Here is a 19,788-nt window from a genome sequence, read left to right as displayed (position 1 = left end):
CAGTCGTGATATTTTCGCGCCACTACTACCAATAAAAAAATCAAAACAAATCAATATTTATAAAAGTTTATGACCATTATTACCATTCTACAATCACCAAATCCAATCAATCAATTCAAAGATAATATCATAATGTCAGGGACAAACAATACAAAACCAAAACAACTTTCATACTTTGAAAAACAAAGAGATTTATTGATTTCAGATATCACCTTAGTAAGTAATTTAACGCGTCTTAAATCATTATGTATGGATGGAAAAAGTATATTAACCAGGAACACTTCTAGTCAATGAATTCTGTTTTGAATAATATGGATGCTTTAAATCGTTCTTTGGAAAGTTCAGTTGCTGTTGGTAAAGAATTCAGTTCAAGTGCTGATTTATGGCGTAATTTTTATGATGGTATGCAAGTAATGGAAGAATTAAAACATGGTCAAAATGAATTCCAAGAAAATGAACAAGCTGGTGAACAACCTGGCGAACAACCTGAAGGTGAAGGTCAAGATCAAGGTGCTGATGAACCACAATCTCAAGATCAAGATGTTGATATGAATCCTCCACCAACAGATTCAATAAATGGTGATCAAGATGCAGTAGCTACTCAAGAAGATACCCAGGAAGATTCACAACAAAATTGAACAAAAAATAATCATGAAATTTAATTGTTTTCTATACAATTGAACAACCAATCATTGATCTTCTTTTACGATATGATGTTACTCTCTGCTTTGGTTGTGGTGCTTCTTCTTTCTCGGGTGGTGGTTGGATATCATCAAGGTAAAGAATATTTGACATTGTATTTGCCCTTGTATTAGATCTTGTATTTGATGATCTTGTTTTTGGTATTGATAAATTGTTCAAATTTGAATGAATTGGTGATACTCCATTGGTTTCAATTGGATCATCTTCAACACCAACACATAACATTGCCAATTGTTTGAAAATATTTGAATAACTTTCTTGATCAATTAATGAACATTCCATATATTTACAACCTAATTTTTTGGAAATTTTATAAAGTTGATCAAATGATGGGATTGTAGAGTTTTTGGTCTTATCATATCTAACTTCAGATCCTAAACCAACCATTATTTTAACAGCATTTGGACAATGAGTTTTCAATTCAGGTAACCATCTTTCTTCAACATTTTTTAATGAATCCATTCTTTCTAATGTGAAACAAACCAAAATCCCTTTAGCATTTGCATAAGCCAATGGTCTAAATCTATCAAAATATTCATCACCAGGAAAATCCCAAATTGATAATTCAACTGATGTATTATTATTAAATTTTATAATTTTCTTATAAGTTTCAAATAAAATTGATTTTGATGGAGTTTTCAAAGTTTTATAAAGATAAGTATGAATAAGACTTGTTTTACCACAATTTGAATCACCAATAAGTGCAACAGTTGCAGGTTGTATAGCTGGTGGAGGTGGTAATGAACTTTTAATTGAAGCAGCTCTTGATTTTAATGAATATGTTTTCAATGGGGAATTTGATGATAATCCAGTATGTTGTGGTGTTAAAGTTGGTGGTTTTGGTGGTGTTCTAAATTGTCTTTTAATTGGTGAATGTTGAGATTTTGGTGGTGTTGCAAATTCATTATGTGGAAATGGTGCATTCTCATCGTTGATAGTATTGAGGTTTGGTTGAAATCTATGATTGTACATCTTTGCTCAATATGGGGGTTTTGGATGTTTATGATCATCTTGATGTTGATCATGTCGTTTCTGATGGATTATAATGGATCTTTTACAGATTATAGGGAATATTTATTTTTGTGACACAAAACCGATTTTTTGAAAAAAAATTGACAAATCTGGAAAATTTAAATCAGATTCATGTCAATCATGATTTCCCAAGTGATTTGAATTTTTGTTTTATGGCGCTTAGAAGAAATTTGTCAGTTTTGTGTTTCTCTGGTTAATAAATTACAAATTTCTACAAATTAAAATGCTTCTTAAATACATGCAATTACTTATTTCTATATATCCATTAAACCATTATATTAAACACCATTTGTCCCAAAGATTATAATTTTTGTAGATATCCTTGTTGTATTAATCTTTCAACATCAGCTTTCCTTACAAAAAATTGTGAATCTTTTGTTAAATTGAAAACACCATATTCAGTTTGAATTTCACCAGCATCTTTTATAACTCTAACATCAATGAAAACATCTTTAGGTGGTTCTAAAGAACCAGAAAGATCAATCTCTGGGAATGCACTTTTATAACCAATCAATAAATCAGAATATTCTCTTAGGTATTCAATTTCATTATGATTTGTTAATTCTGGTTCTTTATTATCCCAAGCTAATTGAGCTAGTTTTTCAGCTCGAAGTTTTTCATAAGCTAATAAACAACGTTTATTTCGACGCATACAAAGATGGGTCACGAATAATTGACATTGATCTGCCCTATTGGATTCATCAACTTCTAAGTTTAGAATATCTGCTTGTCTTTCTAAATCTTTTGTTTCTTTAACAATGTTTCTCACTAATTCATCTTGATATAATGGTATGGATTCTAAATTTTGAGATCTTTTGGCTTCATTAACTAGTTTGTTTGCAAGATCACCATACATTATTACTCAGGAACAGCTTTCTTTCTGGTTTGTATGAACTATATTGTGATTCTTTATTGTTTGTTCGATGTCTATGCTTATAATTTTAAAATTACGCGTTTCCATGAATGAAAATATAACCTCCATTCGAATCCCGTAGGATGAACTTTCGATTTTCAGCATATTTACTAATTTGGGAATTGCATCCGTAGGGGTCTGATTTTTTTTACGAGTTAAATTGCATATGGAAATTAGTAATTGGCATTGGCATCTTCACAAATCTTTACAAATCTTTTTGAATCTTCACATTTTTTTCGAATAAGTTGATGTCTTCAAGCATTAGTATAACTTATTGGTTGAATATACCAAAATAATGAACTTGGATGTTGTGCATAGCACTCACCAGAATGATCTTTATGTTCCTGAAGATGAACGAGTCAGTCTGAACGTTAGAAACCTCAATGTACTATTCAAGAAGAAGAAACAACACAAGACATGGAAACAAAAGATATTAAAATCAAATGGTGATGAAGAAAAACAAGTTGATAACTCTGATGCTAAACAAATCCTCAACAATATCAGTTTTGACTTACCAAAAGGTCAACTATTAGCCATTTTGGGTGCTTCAGGTAGTGGTAAAACAACGTTACTGAATACTCTTTCTTCAAGAATGAGTTTTGCCAAAAATTCAAATAATCCTTTCAAATTTGAAGGTTTGATCCAATATTCACAAACAAATCCAAATATTTCATATTTATTACAAGAAGATTTATTCATGCCTGGGTTATCAGTTAGAGAAACTTTAAAATTCACAGCACAGTTAAAATTACCAAATTCATCAAACCAAGAAATTGATAGCTTGATTGATTATTTGTTTGAAGCTTTAGATTTGAAAAAAGTTGAAAATACAATGATTAATGACTTCAAGTATAATTGTACATTGAGTGGTGGTGAAAAAAGAAGAGTATCATTAGCTATTCAACTCTTGACCAAACCATCTGTTTTGTTTCTGGATGAACCAACCACAGGTCTTGATGCCAACACTTCAATTCATTTAGTTCAAAGTGTTAAGGATCTTGCTGCTAATTTTGGTATAACCATTATAATGACTATTCATCAACCAAGATCTGAAATTTTAGAAATTGTTGATCAATTATGTTTATTAGCAAAAGGTGGTTCAATGTTGTTTATGGGTTCATTAGAAGAAGGTAAATCTTATTTCCAGGAAAATCAAGTCATTCAACAAGATAAGTTGGAGGAGGATGATTCTAATTTTGCTGATTATTTACTGAAAATATCTGCAATTGATCAAACAGATTCAAAACAAGTGGAAATGGAAGCTAAAGAACGTGTTAACAAACTTGTATCACATTGGAAATCATTCCAATCTTTAAACTCTGAGATTGAATTTGCAGACTCATTTGCAAATGGTAAACCAATTTTCAATCAAGATAAACTTAATAAACCTTCTTTATTTAAAGAAATTGGTGTATTAATGCACAGATGTACTTTACTTACAATTAGAGATTCTGAAAGTATGATTACATTCCATGGTATCATGACAATTCTTGCTATTATCTTTGGTTATGCATTTTATAAACCTGGCGGTGGTTTAGCTGGTATTAGATCAACAACCTCATTACTTTATGTCTGCTGTGATTTCTTAGGGTTTACACCATTACTTTATGAAGTTGAAAGATTATGTGCTACCGATGGTAGGTTCTTTGTTAGAGATTATAAAGAAGGTATACATTCTATCACAGGTTTTTTGATAGCTCGTAAGTTAGTCAAGTTAATATTTGAAGATATTCCAATAACAATTGTATGGTCCCTTATTACTTTTTACATGGTGGGGTTAAATGAAACAAGTAATTTTGGTATTTTTTTCATTAATAATTTCTTAATTTATGGAGTTGGTATGTCTACAGCATTAATTTGTTTTGTTTTAGGGAAATACGAGTTCGGTGCTGCTAATTTAATTGTTAATTATTTTTATCAATTACAAAACTCAGCATGTGGTTATTTTATTAATGCTAAAACCATGCCAGTGTATGTTAGGTGGACAAAATATTTAGCAAATTTTTGGTATGGATTTGGTTCATTAGTTTCAAACACTTTTACAAACTATACAGGTGATTGTCCTTATGAACCTGGTAGTGGGGAATGTTATGAATATACTGGTGAATATGTATTGGAAAATTTGGGTTATCCCAAAAATTGGTTTGTTACACCAATTGTGGTAAATATTGCTTGGATGATATTTTTTAGTATTTCAAGTGGTGTATTACTTTGGTATCAATCCAAAAAACAAACTGTTAAAACTGTTAAACCAATCTTACCAAAAGCTAAAACTATTTTCAATGAGAATACTCTTCAAAATAAAGAAATCTTGAATAGGATTTATTCATCAAGATTTAAAAGTGAAATTCTTATTAGTTTAAAAGATATCAAACTTACTTTAAAACCATCATTTTTAAAAAATAAAATATTACATAAACCATATGAAGCCAAACAATTATTAAAAAGTATCAATTGTTCATTCAAACCAGGTGTTAATGCCATCATGGGTCCTTCAGGTTCTGGTAAAACAACATTATTAAATTTCGTTACTGGTCGTACCCAAAAAAGTACTATTTCAACTCAAGGTGAAGTTTTCTTGAATCAATCTGAAATCCCTCATGATTTATTAAAAAAAATCACAACATATGTTGTTCAAGATGATAATGTTTTAATACCAACTTTAACTGTTAGAGAAACATTGTATTATCAAGCTAAATTAAGATTAGAAACTTCTAGATTTCCATACATTCCAATAATTATTAATGATTTAATAAGGAAAATGGGTCTTAGTGATGTTGCTGATATTCCAATTGGTGATTCTCAAGTTAAAGGTATTTCAGGTGGTGAAAAAAGAAGAGTTTCAATTGCAATTCAATTGCTAAATGATTCCAAGATTTTATTATTAGATGAACCAACTTCAGGTTTAGATTCATTTACATCAAGTTCAATTATTTCATTATTAAATGAATTGGCTATTTCAGAAGGCAAGACAATTATTTTAACAATTCATCAACCAAAATTTGAAATTTTCCAAAGATTTGATAATATCTTGTTATTAGCTAATGGTTCAGTTATTTATGATGGTACACCTTTAGAAATGATTGAATATTTTGATTCTATGGGTCTTAAACCAGGTTCCGGAATGAATTTTGCAGATTATATTTTGGATGTTATTTCAAATAGAAGTGAAAATGGACCAGAAACTGCTGCTAAGATGATTGAGAACTGGAATATTAATGAAAAACATGAAACTCTTGTTACTAATATCCCAATCAATATGGATGATAAATCTACTAAGAAATATGATATTGAACAATTCAAACCATTAATCAAGAAACCACATAGTTTAAAAATTGCATTTCAACCAATTTTAGAAAGACAATTTAAAGTCATTTTAAGAAGTCCAAATGTGTTCTTCTGTCGATTTTATCAATTAGTTGGTTTAGCAATAATTCATGCTTTATATTTTTCACCTTTGAAGCATAATTCAGAATCTATTTTAAATAGATTAGGTTTAATTCAACAAGTTTTAGTGTTATATTTTGCAGGAATGATTAGTAATTTAACAGTTTTCCCAATTGAAAAATCAACATTTTATCAAGAATATGAAGATAATACTTATAATCCATTAACATTTATGATTTGTTATTTTTTAAATGAAATACCATTTGAAACTGTTACTTCATTTATTTTTTCAATTTTTATAGTTTTAGTTATTGGATTACCAAGAACTGGTGGGATGTTTTTCACAATGGTTTATATGTGTTTTGCTATAATAAATTGTGGTGAAAGTGTTGGGATGATGTTTACCACTATTTTTGATCATTTAGGTATTGCAGTTAATTTTGTTGCTAATTTAATGATTGTTGCTTTATTTTTAGCTGGTACAATGTCAATTAATATGCCGGTTTTATTTAAAGCTTTTAATTATATCAGTCCATTGAAATATGTTGTTTTGGCTATAGCAGATTTAAGTTTTTCAGGTCAAACTTTCAAATGTTCAGATGGATCAAATTCATGCTCATTAAGAACTGGTGAAGAAGTAATGAATCAATATAAATTCAATAGTAAAGTTTATGTTAATTTCATTGCTGTTGCAGTTGTTTTGGTCTTGTATCGTTTAGTTGCGTATGGGATCTTTGAACTTAAGGTTAGGGTTTTAAGAAAATGAATTTTTTGATAGTATATAGAACACATATTAATATAGATCATGGGTACAAATACTATAGGCTTCAAATATCTTATCATATGTATTAAAATAAAATAAATTATTACGCTTCATATATCTCAACTTCTCATGACTCATATAATCATGGTGCAATTCTAACAATTTTCCAAGCATCATTTTCAGATTCACGTCTATAAACAATTCTATCATGTAAACGACTTGGACGACCTTGCCAAAATTCAATTTCTAAAGGTATAACTCTTAATCCACCCCAATAATCAGGTAATGGGATTTGCTCTTGACCTTCAAATTCTTTTTCTCTTTGAGCATAAACTTGATCAAATTCTTCTCTTGATTTGATAACACTTGATTGTGGCGATGACCATGCACCAATTCTTGAACCTCTTGGTCTTGTATCGAAATATCTTTGAGAAATTTCCTTTGGAACAAATTCTGTTTTACCTTCGACTCTAACTTGACGTTGTAAACTTGCCCAGAACCATGTAAGAGCAGCTTGTGGGTTTGATCTAATATCTCTAGCTTTCTTTGATGAATCCCAATTTGAATAAACCACAAATCCCTTATGATCAAGTTCTTTGAATAAAACAACTCTTGAAGAGACTTTACCAGATGGTAATTCAGCAGTGGCAAAATTCACACTTTCTGGTAATTTTTCCTCCTTCCCAGCTTCATCAAACCATTTTTTAAATTGAATTATTGGATCTTGGTCAACTTGATCAATCTCTAGTGAGCCTTTTTCATATTGGTAAGTCTTTGGAGCAACTGATATATATTACTAGTTAGTACAACCCACCTAATATACACAGACACAACAATGCAATACTCACAGACCAAAGGTGTTTCTTCTCTTTCCTCGGTGGACATCCTTGTAGTTGAACTGAACCTTCTGGATTGTAGTTGGTTATTGTGTGGAAATGTCTCCAGATTCCAATTTTTCGTTATCAGCTGCTTTTCGAGTCTTCGGTCATAACTATGAGCACCGTCACGCGAACGACCAAAAAACTTGATAAACTGCTTCAAATTGGATCTCATGATGATTTAATGGATTGGATGATTGTAAGATAGTAGATAGGATACTATTAAGGTATATTCAACCCCTTTTCTACCTTGAATATGTCGTAAATTCCCCCGAGATCCTTCGAGATCCCTAAAAAGTTCCAAAGCTCATCGAAAAGGGCCACAACAAAAAATTTGAGCCATAAAAATTTAAGTGTCAAAATTTAACAAAATTCAAGTAAATCAGTTGAATACGTCTCCAGATCAAAATCTCTGTGGTTAATGACTGATTCTGTGCCTGCAACAAGGATCCGTAGAAGATCTTCCAGAATCGCTCCAAGCAATGGTGAAGAGTCCTTCTTCCAAGTTCCTCAAGGTATCAAAGAATTACGTGATAGTCTTCATAATGATAAAGTGAGTTATGTCCCACCATGGACTGAACCTTATATCATTGGTGTTGCAGGTCCAAGTGGATCAGGTAAGACAAGTGTTGCCTCCAAAATCATTAAAGAAATTAATACACCATGGACTGTCTTACTTTCATTGGATAATTTCTATAAACCATTAACACCTGAACAAAGTAAACTTGCTTTCCAAAATAAATGGGATTTTGATACACCTGAATCTATTGATCTTGATTTAGTTTATAAATGTGTTAAATCATTAAAAGAAGGTAGAAAAACTCAAATCCCAGTTTATTCATTTGCCAAACATAGTAGAGTTGAAGATCAAACAATAACAATTTATGGTGCTAATGTTATTATAGTGGAGGGGATTTATGGATTATATCATAAAGGATTAAACGATCTTATGCAAATGAAGATTTATGTTGATACAGATCTAGATATTTGTTTAGCAAGAAGATTAAACCGTGATATCTTGTATAGAGGAAGAGATCTTGAAGGTGCCTTACAACAATGGTCAACTTTTGTTAAACCAAATGCTGAAAGATTTGTTAAACCATGTATGAAGAATGCAAATTTAATTGTTCCAAAAGGTTCTGAAAATGTTATAGCTATAGATATGTTAATTAAACATATCAAAAAGCAATTATATTTGAAATCTGAAGCTCATTTAAAACATATTGATCAATTAACTGATGTTCTAGATTTACAAAATGATAAATTAACTATATTACCAAGAACAAATCAAACTCATGGGATTTATACCATTTTATTAAATAAACAAACCAAGAGAGATGATTTTATTTTCTATTTTGATAGAATTGCAACAACTTTAATCAATAAAGCTCTGGAATTTCTTGATTTCCAAAATGTTGAAATTGAAACTCCATTAAATATAAAATTTAACACCAAAGAACCAAGTCAACCAGTCGTTGCAGTTAATATCATTAGATCAGGTGATTGTTTTATGCATTCATTAAGAAAGACATTACCAGAAATTGCAATTGGTAAATTATTAATTCAATCAGATATAACAACTGGTGAACCACAATTACATTCAGATACATTACCACCTAAAATAGCATCAAATAACACTCGTGTCTTATTATTAGATGCACAAATCATCTCTGGGGCTGCTATTATAATGGCTATTCAAGTCCTTGTGGATCATGGTGTTGACCCGGGAAATATAACTGTTGTTTCTTATTTAGCTACAGAAACTGGGTTAAGTAGAATTTTAAAAGCTTTTAAAAAAGTTAATGTTGTTGTTGGTGAAGTTGGATTTAGGGATAAAATTCAATCAGAAACTTGGTTTAGAAAGAGATTTATTGATACAGATTATTTTGGTACTTGAATACATCAAAAATGTGTTGAATAAATTAGCAATTTCTTTAAAGCAAGGTATAAATTATATATATATAGTAAAATAAGAATAATGAAATGATTTCATCTTTGTAATATACCAAAGGAGTATGATCAGAATCCCAACATTCTCATCAAAACAAACCCAACAGTAACAACAACTAAATATGCAAAAAATGAAGCAGGAACACCTCTACTTATGAAATTACCCACAGTTAAATAACGTTCACCAAAATCATCAACCAATGAAATAGCTGTAACATTTGGGAAACCTGAAGTTGGAAGTCCCATAGCACAAGAACATAAAAATGCAGAAGTTAAAATCAATAAATTTGGATGTGGATCATCTAATTGAGCACCAATTTGTGCAACTAATGGAACTATAATTAATGCAGCAACAGTATGAGAAACAAATGTAGCAACCACAAGAATTAAAAGTCCAAATATAATCATAATGGAAAATAATGAAAATCCTTCAACTTGTTGTTGAATTTGTAATGCTATAGTAGCTAATAACCCTGATGATGAAACTGCTTTACCTAATGCAATACCACCCATTGCTAACATAACAATAGTCCATAAGAAATTATTAAAATCTTCACCAGTTAAAATCCCAATTCCGAAAAATAATAACATTGGTATAATGGAAATAATACCCATTTCACCAAATACACCTTCTAATTGATGTGCAAAACACCATAATAAAATCGTACCAATTGTAACAATAGAGATAAACCATTGAGTACCTGAAAATTTATCATCAACAGTTCTAATACCAGCAATGGTAATTTTTTCATTTGATTTGAATGAAACTAATAAAAATAACCAAATTAAAATTAATGAAATTAAACAAACTGGTATAGCTATGACAAACCATTGTCCCCATGATGGTTGAGGATCCATAATTCCAATTGAAATAATATTTTGTGGTGAAGCGATTGGTGATGCCATACCACCAATATTTGAAGCTAATGCAATACCCAAGACTAATTGTTTAGCGAATTTTGAACCTCTTGGTAATGTTCTTAATAATGATTGAATGATTGAATAACAAAGCACAGGGGCTGCAACGTTTGAAACCCACATTGAAACAAATAGAGCAACAGACATGATTGTTAATAAAATTATTTTTGGGTTTGTACCTGCTTTTGATAAGATCCAAGTTGATAAAATTTTGGCAATATTATATTTTGATAATGCAGCTGCTAATGTAAACCCACCTAATAATAACATTATAACAGATGACCACATTGCAGAAAAGATGAATTTTGATGAAGCTTCAGGTGATAATCTTTCACCATCTTCATTTTTTAAAACTCCAAACACAACAATTAATAATGGGACTAATAAAGATGTTGCAAATAATGGGATTGATTCAGTAGCCCATAAAAACGATGAACAAACTAATAGGGCAAAGCAATTTTTTTGTTCAACTTGTTCAAATGGTGAAAATTTTAATAATAAAAGTGTTATAATTGTAATTAGTGATAATTTCCAAACTGTTGGATTGAATAATTTTCTTGTAGAAATTGGTGTATCATCATTTAATGCTTCTTTAGAACTTGGAGTTTTGGCAACAGTGGCATTTTGAGCTTTTCTTTCTAATCCAATCATATCTTTCCATACTGTATTTCTTTCCCAAACAACATGTTCTCTTAAATGTAATCTTAATTCTGATTTAGCATTTTCAATTGAACCATTTGTTGCTAAATTTGAATAGATTTGAACAAGATTATCAATATTTGATTTTAAAACTTCTGAAGTATTTGGTTTGAAAATATAAGTATTTTCTAAATTTATTAAATAATCAGCTTTTAGCTTTGTATTAAGAGATTTATCAAATTTTTTCAAAGCTTTTGTAAAACCAGTTTTATTCAATTCAATATAAGATTTTAATTCTGAAAGTACAGTGAATAAAGCAATTGATCTTCTTTTTAGAGTGATTCTTAAATCTGCTAAAACTGAAAACGGATCATTATTACCAAAACCTAAATTATCATAATCTGTATCCCAAAATTCTGGTGATCTTGACCTTTGTAAATTCGAATTTCTTCTAACTCTTTGATCTAATTCTAATGAGCCAGAACGACCCCTATAAACGATATTTGGATCAGTCGTATTTGGATCATCACTATCTAAACCATCACCTGATTCAACACCTTGGTCACCAAAGAAAACATTTGGAATTGATCTAGCTCTATAAGGTTGTTTTCTACCATTAGCATTAGTATTAGCATCAACTTGTTGAGATGCTCGTACTTCTTTTTCAAAATCATCTAAATCTTTTAATAATAATTCAAAATCTTGATAAGTTGTATCTTCTTTCTCTTGATAAAATGAATTAATTTTATTCAATTCAGAATCTAAAGCTGCTAAGAAAACTTTTGATAAATCACGACCTTGATGATCATTAGTTACCAAATAAGAAGCTTCATCATCGTTATAATTAGCAGCACTAGTCTTCAAGGATTCTCTTTGTAAATTATAAATTAATTTCTTTAAATTTGAATAAGCAATATATTTTGAAGACCATTCAGGAACAGCATTGAACTGCAAAGAATGTGAAAACTTCATCTTCTATTGTCTATGCTTTAGTTTGATCTGTGATCTAATGATTCAAAAAATGGAAACAAAGTTGATCTGATTTTCTATTATATAAATTTCTCCAAAAGACCTGTGGTGAGACGGTCAGACGACTAATTCTATAATTGTAATTTCTCAGCAGCACAAAACTTCCGATCAGCAGCAGGTAAGTTGTCCAATGTTTATAGTAACCCTTCCAGTTCACAATTGTCCAGCGTGTAACTTCTAAAGCCTGACCCCCTTTGGCTGCTTTGATTTGTCGCTTGTTGGTGGAAGATCAAGCAGCTCTTTTGCAGCAGGTTTCAAACTCTTTGCATTTAATTCTACGAATTCGCGACACTTCTCACCAAGTTTTCCAGGAATTGAAAACTTCTGGGCGGATAATTAGGCAGAAGGTGAGTAATAGTCTAGGTGGATAGACAGGATAAGAGTCTCTTCTATCTCTGTCTCTGTCCACTTTCTATTAGCCAGACAGTAGTCCCCCTGTACCAGTCTCTTTGTACTTTCTGTGCATCTCTTCAATCGCTGCCTATCTCAAATCAATCCATGCAGTTTGACAGCCATTAATTGACCCACGTTTTAACTTTTGGCGGTAAAATTTTATGTCATTTTGAGCAGTGTCAATTACATCGACAATCACGTGATAATGTGTCACGTGACTAGGATTTTCGCGACGGCTCGTATATAAGCTTATATTTAATACCCAGGTTTTATACCCAACTGTTTTTTAATGAGAATGAGAACTTTATACCAAATTTAGTGTGAAATCTTTATGATTTCTCGGTGAATAATGCTTTAAGGATGAATTTAAAAGGCTCATTTCATCTTGCTTTCAAATTTTTTGCTCGACTATGAGATTCATTTGGTAATTAGCTTTGCTGAAATTGGTACAAAATGCAATCTGTTGATCGGGAACTTGAATTGGATATATCTTTTGCTGAAGCTATAGAATATTTCGAAACTTTAACTATTGAAGAATTAAAAGAAGAATTTGAAATTTTTTGTCCTCCATTTGGAGTTTATTTTAAAAAAGGTGGAATTGTTCGTTGTGAATCCAAAAAATTTTGTTCATTACTTTTAAATAAAAAAATTTCACCAGAATTCAAAAATGATCAAATTTTTAATATAATTTCTTGTAATCCAGCTGGTTATGAAAGATGTCTTATTCAATTTAGACCTAAATATCAACCAAACTGGTCTGAAAAAAAAAATTACTTTCATTGATGAAATGGGAAATTATTTTAATATCGTTATTATTAAAAAGAAAAATATAACATTAGATGATGTTATATCTGACTTGAAATTCAAAATTAACCACAAGATGGATAAAAGAATAACAGTTCCAAACAATCATCGTGAACAAGAACCTTTATACCTCATGTACAATGTCTCAGGAATGAATTTTTCTCAAAATTTTGAAAATCTTTCTAAAATGATTCATATTATTGAATTATATAAACCCAGAATTGAGAATCATCCATGGGAAAGTTATTCAATTATAAAAGTGGTACCTAAAGTACATCATCAAAATGATGTTGATGCTAACGGAAATCTATTAAATTCAAATCATTATTTACAACATGATGAATTGGATTATAATGCTCCCAATGAGATTTTTTTCTTTATTAGTGTGGCAGCAGATAAGACTGGTGATACACATTATAAAAAGTCCATTAAACCAATTAATTCATCAACGAGTAGGGTTTTTTTTGAGCTGAAATCCCCAAAGGAAATATTGACACAAATTTTGGAAGAAGGTTTCAATAATTGGTTTTTTTATATACAAGAGTTGTTGGTAAATAAACATTTGAATATAGAGGAGAATCTTAATAGAAGACCATTATATTTCAAAGGGTCTAATGCAATTCATCCAGATTCAAATATATCTGAATTTATTCAAGTTGGATATAGATTAGATTTATCAAATGATTATAGGTCACCAGATTCATTACCTAGTTATGATCAGATTTCATGATGAGATTTGTATGATGAGATTTCTGATTCAGTTGCCTTATAATATGATATCATCTTTGACCTTTTTGTTGAAGTTGAATTGTTGATATTATCAAAATTAAAATTAGCCGCGCGGCAAAGAATAGTATAAATACTTCAAATTATCCCAATTTCTTTCAAACTTTTAAATAATCAATTCAAAAGGAGACAAATCAAGTGTTCATCAATTCAAAGTTTTATTCATCATGCTGAGTTATCTTCCAATTGGTGGTGATATGGGAACAAAGTTTAATCGAAATCAAAATCAATCCAGCTCAAAAGTTGCAACTGTTTACAATTACTTGAAAGTAAAACTGATGAATTCACTGCATCCTTACTCGTGGTTAGGTATTGGTTTGGTATCTCTAGTGATCATGATATTATCAATTGGAGTTGATGTACATTTAGATAGTGGAGGGTATTTTTTCAGAGTGGTCATCTTTCTTTTTTTACATTATTTGTTATATGTTTTTATCCAAGATACTATAAAAGTATACTATAATTATCAAAGAAACTTAGTCAAGATTAAATTAGAAAGAAATACAGATGAAGACAAAGAAATCCAATTAAGAAATCAAGTAGCTGAAGAACAATTTCAAATTAGTCAAGAAGAAGTAGGAGCTAAAAGTGTTTTGACTTTATTTTCCGTTGGTGTGTTGCTTATTTGTATGCAAATTAATCTTTGGAGGTTTGACCACAATGATCAATAAGAAACTTATATATACTTTTTTTGCCTCCCGTTAATCAATATCAAGATAAATAAGTCCAATTCAAGTCGAAAAAATAGCTTAATTTTATATTCGTTCGACGATTGATAAACTAATGCTTAAGTAGGGGTTTTTTTCAAGTGTTAATTAAACTATATATTAATATTATATGTGCCAGAAGTTTCTGTAAAATCTTGTACCACGGTTAGATTCGAAATAATATAATCACCTTTATATTTGCAATTGAAGTGATTTTCATTGATGTTTTTAAAGAAATTGATTATGACGTGCATTATTGCAATTCTTCTATATAGAATTGTTGAAGACACTCTATGGAAATTTTATATGGTTCTAGATTCTTCACCTATTGGTTTTGTTTTTATTTTAATTGACTAGTACTTTGTTGTGTAATAGGCGGTTTTGGAGCTTTTGAGAGTTAGGAATAGCTTAGCTTGGCCCCATTACTTCGCTTTGGTCATAGTGTATGACCTTACCTCTTACCTCTTACCTCTTACCTCCAAATCTTCTAATTTGTTTATAATTTTTCAATTTTTCGCGACGGCAAGTGTATAAGCTTATATTTAATACCCATGTTTTATACCATACTGTTTATTATTGAAAATGAGAGCTTTCTACCAAATTCAGTGTGAAATTTCTATGATTACTCGGTAAAGAATGATTCTAAAATGATTTTAAAACTTCACTTCAGCTTTGGTTCTAGTCTTTGCTCGAGAATGAACTCAGTTCACTGCTAAGAAATTGGTCCAAAATGTTTAAGTGGTTAAGTTCATTTATATATGGTAATAAAGAAACTAAGGATGAAGAATTGGATATATCTTTTTATGAGGCTATAGAATATTTCCAAACTTTAACTATTGAAGAATTTAAAGAACAATTTGAAATGCATTGTGCGCCATGTAAAGGTCTTTTAAAAAATTATGGAATTGTTCGTTGTGAATCCAAAAAATTTTGTTCATTAATTATGAATAATAAACTCACACCATATTTCAAAGTGGATCAATTATTTGAAATAGTTTGTTTTAATTCATCTGGTTATGAAAGATGTCTTCTTTATTTCACACCTAAATATCAATCAAATTGGACTGAAAAAAAGATCAAATTTATGGATATAATAAGCATTCATTTTAGTATAATTATTATCAAAAGGAAAAATATAACTTTAGATGAGGTTATAGTTGACTTGAATTTCAAATTTAATAATGCAATGGATCAAAGAAGTTTAATTCCTAATGATCATCGTGAACAAGAACCTTTATATATCATGTACAATCCTACTTCAGCTATAAATTTTTATCAAAATAATGATAATCTTTCTAAAATGATCCATATGATTAACTTATATAAATCTAAAGTTGAAAATCATATTTGGGAAAGTTATACATTAATAAAAGTTGTACCTAAACTTCATCAAAATGATGTCGATGTTGATGTTGCTGGTGGAAATGAATTTAGTTCAAATGATTATCTACAACATGATGAAGTGGATTTCAATTATAAACCAATTAACGAGATTTTCTTTTTCATCAATACAACAGCTGATAAACTTCGAGATACTCATTATAAAGAAATTATCAACCCAATTAATTCAGCTGGTTCAACGCATAGGATATATTACGAACTACGAAATCCAAAAGAAGTGTTAATTCAAGTTTTGAAAGAAGATTTCCATGATTGGTTTTTTTATATACAGGAATTACTGATAAACAAACATCTCAATATTGCTGAGAATGTTTATAGAAGACCATCTTATTTTCGAAACTTTAGTTTTAGGATTCATCCAGATTCAAATATATCTGAATTTGTTCAAGTTGGATATAGATTAGATTTATCAAATGATTGTGAGCCGCTAGGTTTTTTACCTACTTATGATGAGATTTCAGATTCAGTTGTTTTATAATGACTTCATTTTTGACCTTTTTGTTGAAGTTGAATTGTTGATATTATTAAAATTATAATTAAAATTAAAATTAGCCGCGCGGCAAAGAATAATATAAATACTTCAAATGGTTCCAATTTCTTTCAAACTTTCAAATAATCAAATCAAATCAAATCAAACCAAGTGATTCATCAACTCAAAGTTATATTCATCATGCTGAGTGGTCTTCCAATTGGTGCTGGTATGGGAACAAAGTCTAGTCAAAATCAAACCCAAATTTGTTCCAAAATTACAACTTGGTTTCATTACTTGAAATTAGAACTGATGAAATTACTGCATCCTTACTCGTGGTTGTGTATTGGTATAATATCTCTGATTCTCCTTATATTCACATTAGTGTTTGATTTACATGGTGAAGAACATTTTTTCGAAATCGCCGGTTTTTGTTTGTTACATTATTTGTTTTATATTGTCATCCAGGATACTACAAGAATATACTATAATCAAAAAAGAGAGTTAATGATGGAAAAATTAGAAAGAAATACAGATGAAAATCAACAAGATCAATTAAGAGATCAAGTAGCTGAAGAACAACTTCAAGCTAGACGTGAAGAAATATCAACTCAAGCTCTTATGGGTTTAGTTTCCGCTGGTCTATTTCTCATTTGTTATAAAATAAATGATTGGATGTATGGGAAATAAATAAACATATATCCTAAAATTCAAATTAACACTGTTTTTTTTTTACCGTTAATAGTATTCACTAATATGGGGTTTTTTGAAGTGTTGAGTATATATAGTTTATTAATATATATATCTAATTTGGAGTTTCTTTAAGTTTCTTTACCTATAGTACTGTATATACAAATAATCGAAATTTCAATTTAATTATAATTGGCTTTAAAATCAATCAATCTATCTATCATGAACTTTAATAATTAAAGAACCTGATGATCTTTACTAATACCAGATCATAGTATTCAATTGAGGTTTCATAACTTGATCTTTGGCCTTTTGATTCTTTTATTTAGCCGTCGTTTAATTAACCGCTATACTAATTCCGTTCATTTTTCCTTTGTTTAACCATAGTTCATTCCAACTAAACTTCCAATGATTTATCGAAACTAAACAAAACTCAAGATGACTATGCTCATTTAAAGGTCGCTTTAAATACCAAATAAAGGTCTTCAACCACGAAACCACAATCTTTTAATCGGCAATTTCTCATTGAATTTTATGGAGATGTGATTTTCAGGTTCAGTAGTGTCGTATTGTGGTGGCTCAAAATTAAGATTAAGATCAAGATTCAGTATCTATATAAAAACCAGAGGAATCATCATTCACACGATGTTTTGGATTATGAATCATCACCTATACAATACACTTGCTATATCCCATCATGACAAAAGACGATTTAATTGAATTTGGTCGTCCATTAAGAGAAAAATATTTCTCCCAAGTTGATTCTGATGTTTATCTTGTTAACAACGGTGCTAATGGTCTTGCTCCTAAAAATATCTTAGATTCATTCCAATCACATATCCTAAGAGATTATTCCTGGCCTGATCGTTATAGAAAATACGATTATCGTGAAGATTATGATGGTGCTGCTGAAGAAGTTGCTAAAATTTTAGGTACAACAATTGAAAATATTGCCCTTGGTGCAAATGTTACAACTTTGATTAATGCTGTGTTAAGATCTTATCCTTTTGTCAAAGGTGATAAAATCTTGGTCCAATCTAATAGTTACCCAGCAATTTTAAAGACTGTTAAATTTGTTATTAAACAACATGAATTAGAATTAGTTGAATTACCATTGAATTACCCATTAAGTGATGATGAAGTTGTGGAAAAATATGAAGAAGTTTTCAAAAATAATAACATCAAATTAGCTCTTATTGATACAATTAGTTCAAAACCTGGTGTTAAATTACCATATGAACGTTTGATTAAATTAGCTTCAAAATATAATGTATTATCATTAGTTGATGCTGCACATGGTATTGGTTTATTAGATTTAAATTTAGATGAATTACAACCTGATTTCTTAGCTTCAGATTTATATAAATGGTATTATACACCAAGAGGTTCTGCTTTACTTTATGTTAATCCAAAACATCATAAATCAATTCATACATTACCAATTTCACATTTTTATGTTGATGGTGAAGAAGAATTACCAAAAGATAAAGAAAAAACAAGATTTAGTGATCAATTCAATTATACTGGAGCACAATTAATTGGTGCTTTAGTGACTGTTAAAGATGCTTCAAAATTTATTGAAGAAATTGGTGGATTACAACGTATCAAGGATTATAATTTCAAACTAGCTAAACAAGTTGGTGAAGAAGTTTCAAAATTATGGAAAACTCAAGTCTTGGAAAACAAAGAAGGTTCATTAGTTTCATCATTAGTTTCAGTAGAATATCCAATTAAAGAAGGAACAATTATAAATGAATCAGATTGGGAAACTTTCAACATTTATAAATTAATTAGAGAAGGTATTGAAAAAAAATTGATTAAAGAATTCAATACTACAGCTCCAATTTTTTATCATAATGGTAAAATTTGGATTAGATTCTCTGCTCAAATTTATTCTGGGTTAGATGATTATATTGAAAGTGCAAAATTAATTGAAAAAGGTGTTGATGAATATTTATCAAGTAATACTTATAAAAAAATCATTGGTGCAGCAACAGATTGAAATCATGTAAAGATACATGACAAAATATGAAGACTGGTTCTTCCTTCCTTAAATATACTTCTAATATATATTTTATATTCTTTTATAAGCTGCTATTCATTGTATTAATTGTTAGTTATCGTTTTGATGCAAAAAGCAAAAAAATCTTCCCCGCCAAGAGTCGAACCTGGAATCTTCTGGTTTCAGAAGTAACTACTTAATTGATTAAATCGTAGCCAGACGCCGTGACCATTGGGCCACGAGGAACAGATTTTCGTTGAAAAATTTTGGTGTTTTTTATTTTTTGTTTGAATTTTTAGAGACACGTCGAAAATTTATTACATTT

At 29.8% G+C, this 19,788-nt stretch overlaps 11 protein-coding genes across 11 annotated transcripts; 8 read left to right on the top strand and 3 right to left on the bottom strand.

The window, feature by feature from the left end:
* Positions 1-290: 290 nt before the first annotated feature.
* On the top strand, positions 291-638 carry DAD1 (Dad1p; the record flags this gene model as incomplete). Its single annotated transcript, XM_011277068.1, has 1 exon — positions 291-638. One exon carries the CDS (start codon positions 291-293, stop codon positions 636-638), a length of 348 nt encoding a protein of 115 aa, XP_011275370.1.
* Positions 639-669: 31 nt separating this feature from the next.
* On the bottom strand, positions 670-1,674 carry BN7_2256 (uncharacterized protein; the record flags this gene model as incomplete). Its single annotated transcript, XM_011277067.1, has 1 exon — positions 670-1,674. The coding sequence occupies one exon, from the start codon at positions 1,672-1,674 to the stop codon at positions 670-672; it is 1,005 nt and encodes a 334-aa protein (XP_011275369.1).
* Positions 1,675-2,035: 361 nt separating this feature from the next.
* Positions 2,036-2,590, bottom strand: PSF1 (DNA replication protein PSF1; the record flags this gene model as incomplete). Its single annotated transcript, XM_011277066.1, has 1 exon — positions 2,036-2,590. The coding sequence occupies one exon, from the start codon at positions 2,588-2,590 to the stop codon at positions 2,036-2,038; it is 555 nt and encodes a 184-aa protein (XP_011275368.1).
* Positions 2,591-2,942: 352 nt separating this feature from the next.
* On the top strand, positions 2,943-6,800 carry BN7_2254 (Pleiotropic drug resistance protein; the record flags this gene model as incomplete). The annotated part of the gene is made up of 1 exon (XM_011277065.1): positions 2,943-6,800. The coding sequence occupies one exon, from the start codon at positions 2,943-2,945 to the stop codon at positions 6,798-6,800; it is 3,858 nt and encodes a 1,285-aa protein (XP_011275367.1).
* A 1,296-nt stretch (positions 6,801-8,096) lies between these two features.
* On the top strand, positions 8,097-9,572 carry URK1 (uridine kinase URK1; the record flags this gene model as incomplete). The annotated part of the gene is made up of 1 exon (XM_011277064.1): positions 8,097-9,572. The coding sequence occupies one exon, from the start codon at positions 8,097-8,099 to the stop codon at positions 9,570-9,572; it is 1,476 nt and encodes a 491-aa protein (XP_011275366.1).
* Positions 9,573-9,694: 122 nt separating this feature from the next.
* On the bottom strand, positions 9,695-12,154 carry PHO91 (Pho91p; the record flags this gene model as incomplete). Its single annotated transcript, XM_011277063.1, has 1 exon — positions 9,695-12,154. One exon carries the CDS (start codon positions 12,152-12,154, stop codon positions 9,695-9,697), a length of 2,460 nt encoding a protein of 819 aa, XP_011275365.1.
* A 1,159-nt stretch (positions 12,155-13,313) lies between these two features.
* Positions 13,314-14,138, top strand: BN7_2251 (uncharacterized protein; the record flags this gene model as incomplete). Its single annotated transcript, XM_011277062.1, has 1 exon — positions 13,314-14,138. The coding sequence occupies one exon, from the start codon at positions 13,314-13,316 to the stop codon at positions 14,136-14,138; it is 825 nt and encodes a 274-aa protein (XP_011275364.1).
* A 223-nt stretch (positions 14,139-14,361) lies between these two features.
* BN7_2250 (uncharacterized protein) lies at positions 14,362-14,865 on the top strand (the record flags this gene model as incomplete). Its single annotated transcript, XM_011277061.1, has 1 exon — positions 14,362-14,865. The coding sequence occupies one exon, from the start codon at positions 14,362-14,364 to the stop codon at positions 14,863-14,865; it is 504 nt and encodes a 167-aa protein (XP_011275363.1).
* A 766-nt stretch (positions 14,866-15,631) lies between these two features.
* BN7_2249 (uncharacterized protein) lies at positions 15,632-16,780 on the top strand (the record flags this gene model as incomplete). The annotated part of the gene is made up of 1 exon (XM_011277060.1): positions 15,632-16,780. The coding sequence occupies one exon, from the start codon at positions 15,632-15,634 to the stop codon at positions 16,778-16,780; it is 1,149 nt and encodes a 382-aa protein (XP_011275362.1).
* A 192-nt stretch (positions 16,781-16,972) lies between these two features.
* On the top strand, positions 16,973-17,461 carry BN7_2248 (uncharacterized protein; the record flags this gene model as incomplete). The annotated part of the gene is made up of 1 exon (XM_011277059.1): positions 16,973-17,461. One exon carries the CDS (start codon positions 16,973-16,975, stop codon positions 17,459-17,461), a length of 489 nt encoding a protein of 162 aa, XP_011275361.1.
* A 697-nt stretch (positions 17,462-18,158) lies between these two features.
* BN7_2247 (uncharacterized protein) lies at positions 18,159-19,463 on the top strand (the record flags this gene model as incomplete). Its single annotated transcript, XM_011277058.1, has 1 exon — positions 18,159-19,463. The coding sequence occupies one exon, from the start codon at positions 18,159-18,161 to the stop codon at positions 19,461-19,463; it is 1,305 nt and encodes a 434-aa protein (XP_011275360.1).
* Positions 19,464-19,788: the final 325 nt, after the last annotated feature.

The sequence above is a fragment of the Wickerhamomyces ciferrii genome, contig 00051 (assembly GCF_000313485.1).
Source record: "Wickerhamomyces ciferrii WGS project CAIF00000000 data, strain NRRL Y-1031 F-60-10, contig 00051, whole genome shotgun sequence".
Taxonomy (NCBI): Eukaryota; Fungi; Ascomycota; class Saccharomycetes; order Phaffomycetales; family Wickerhamomycetaceae; genus Hansenula; species Hansenula ciferrii.
Note: the sequence above shows the minus strand (reverse complement) of the source record. Positions and strands in the feature narration are given on the sequence as shown.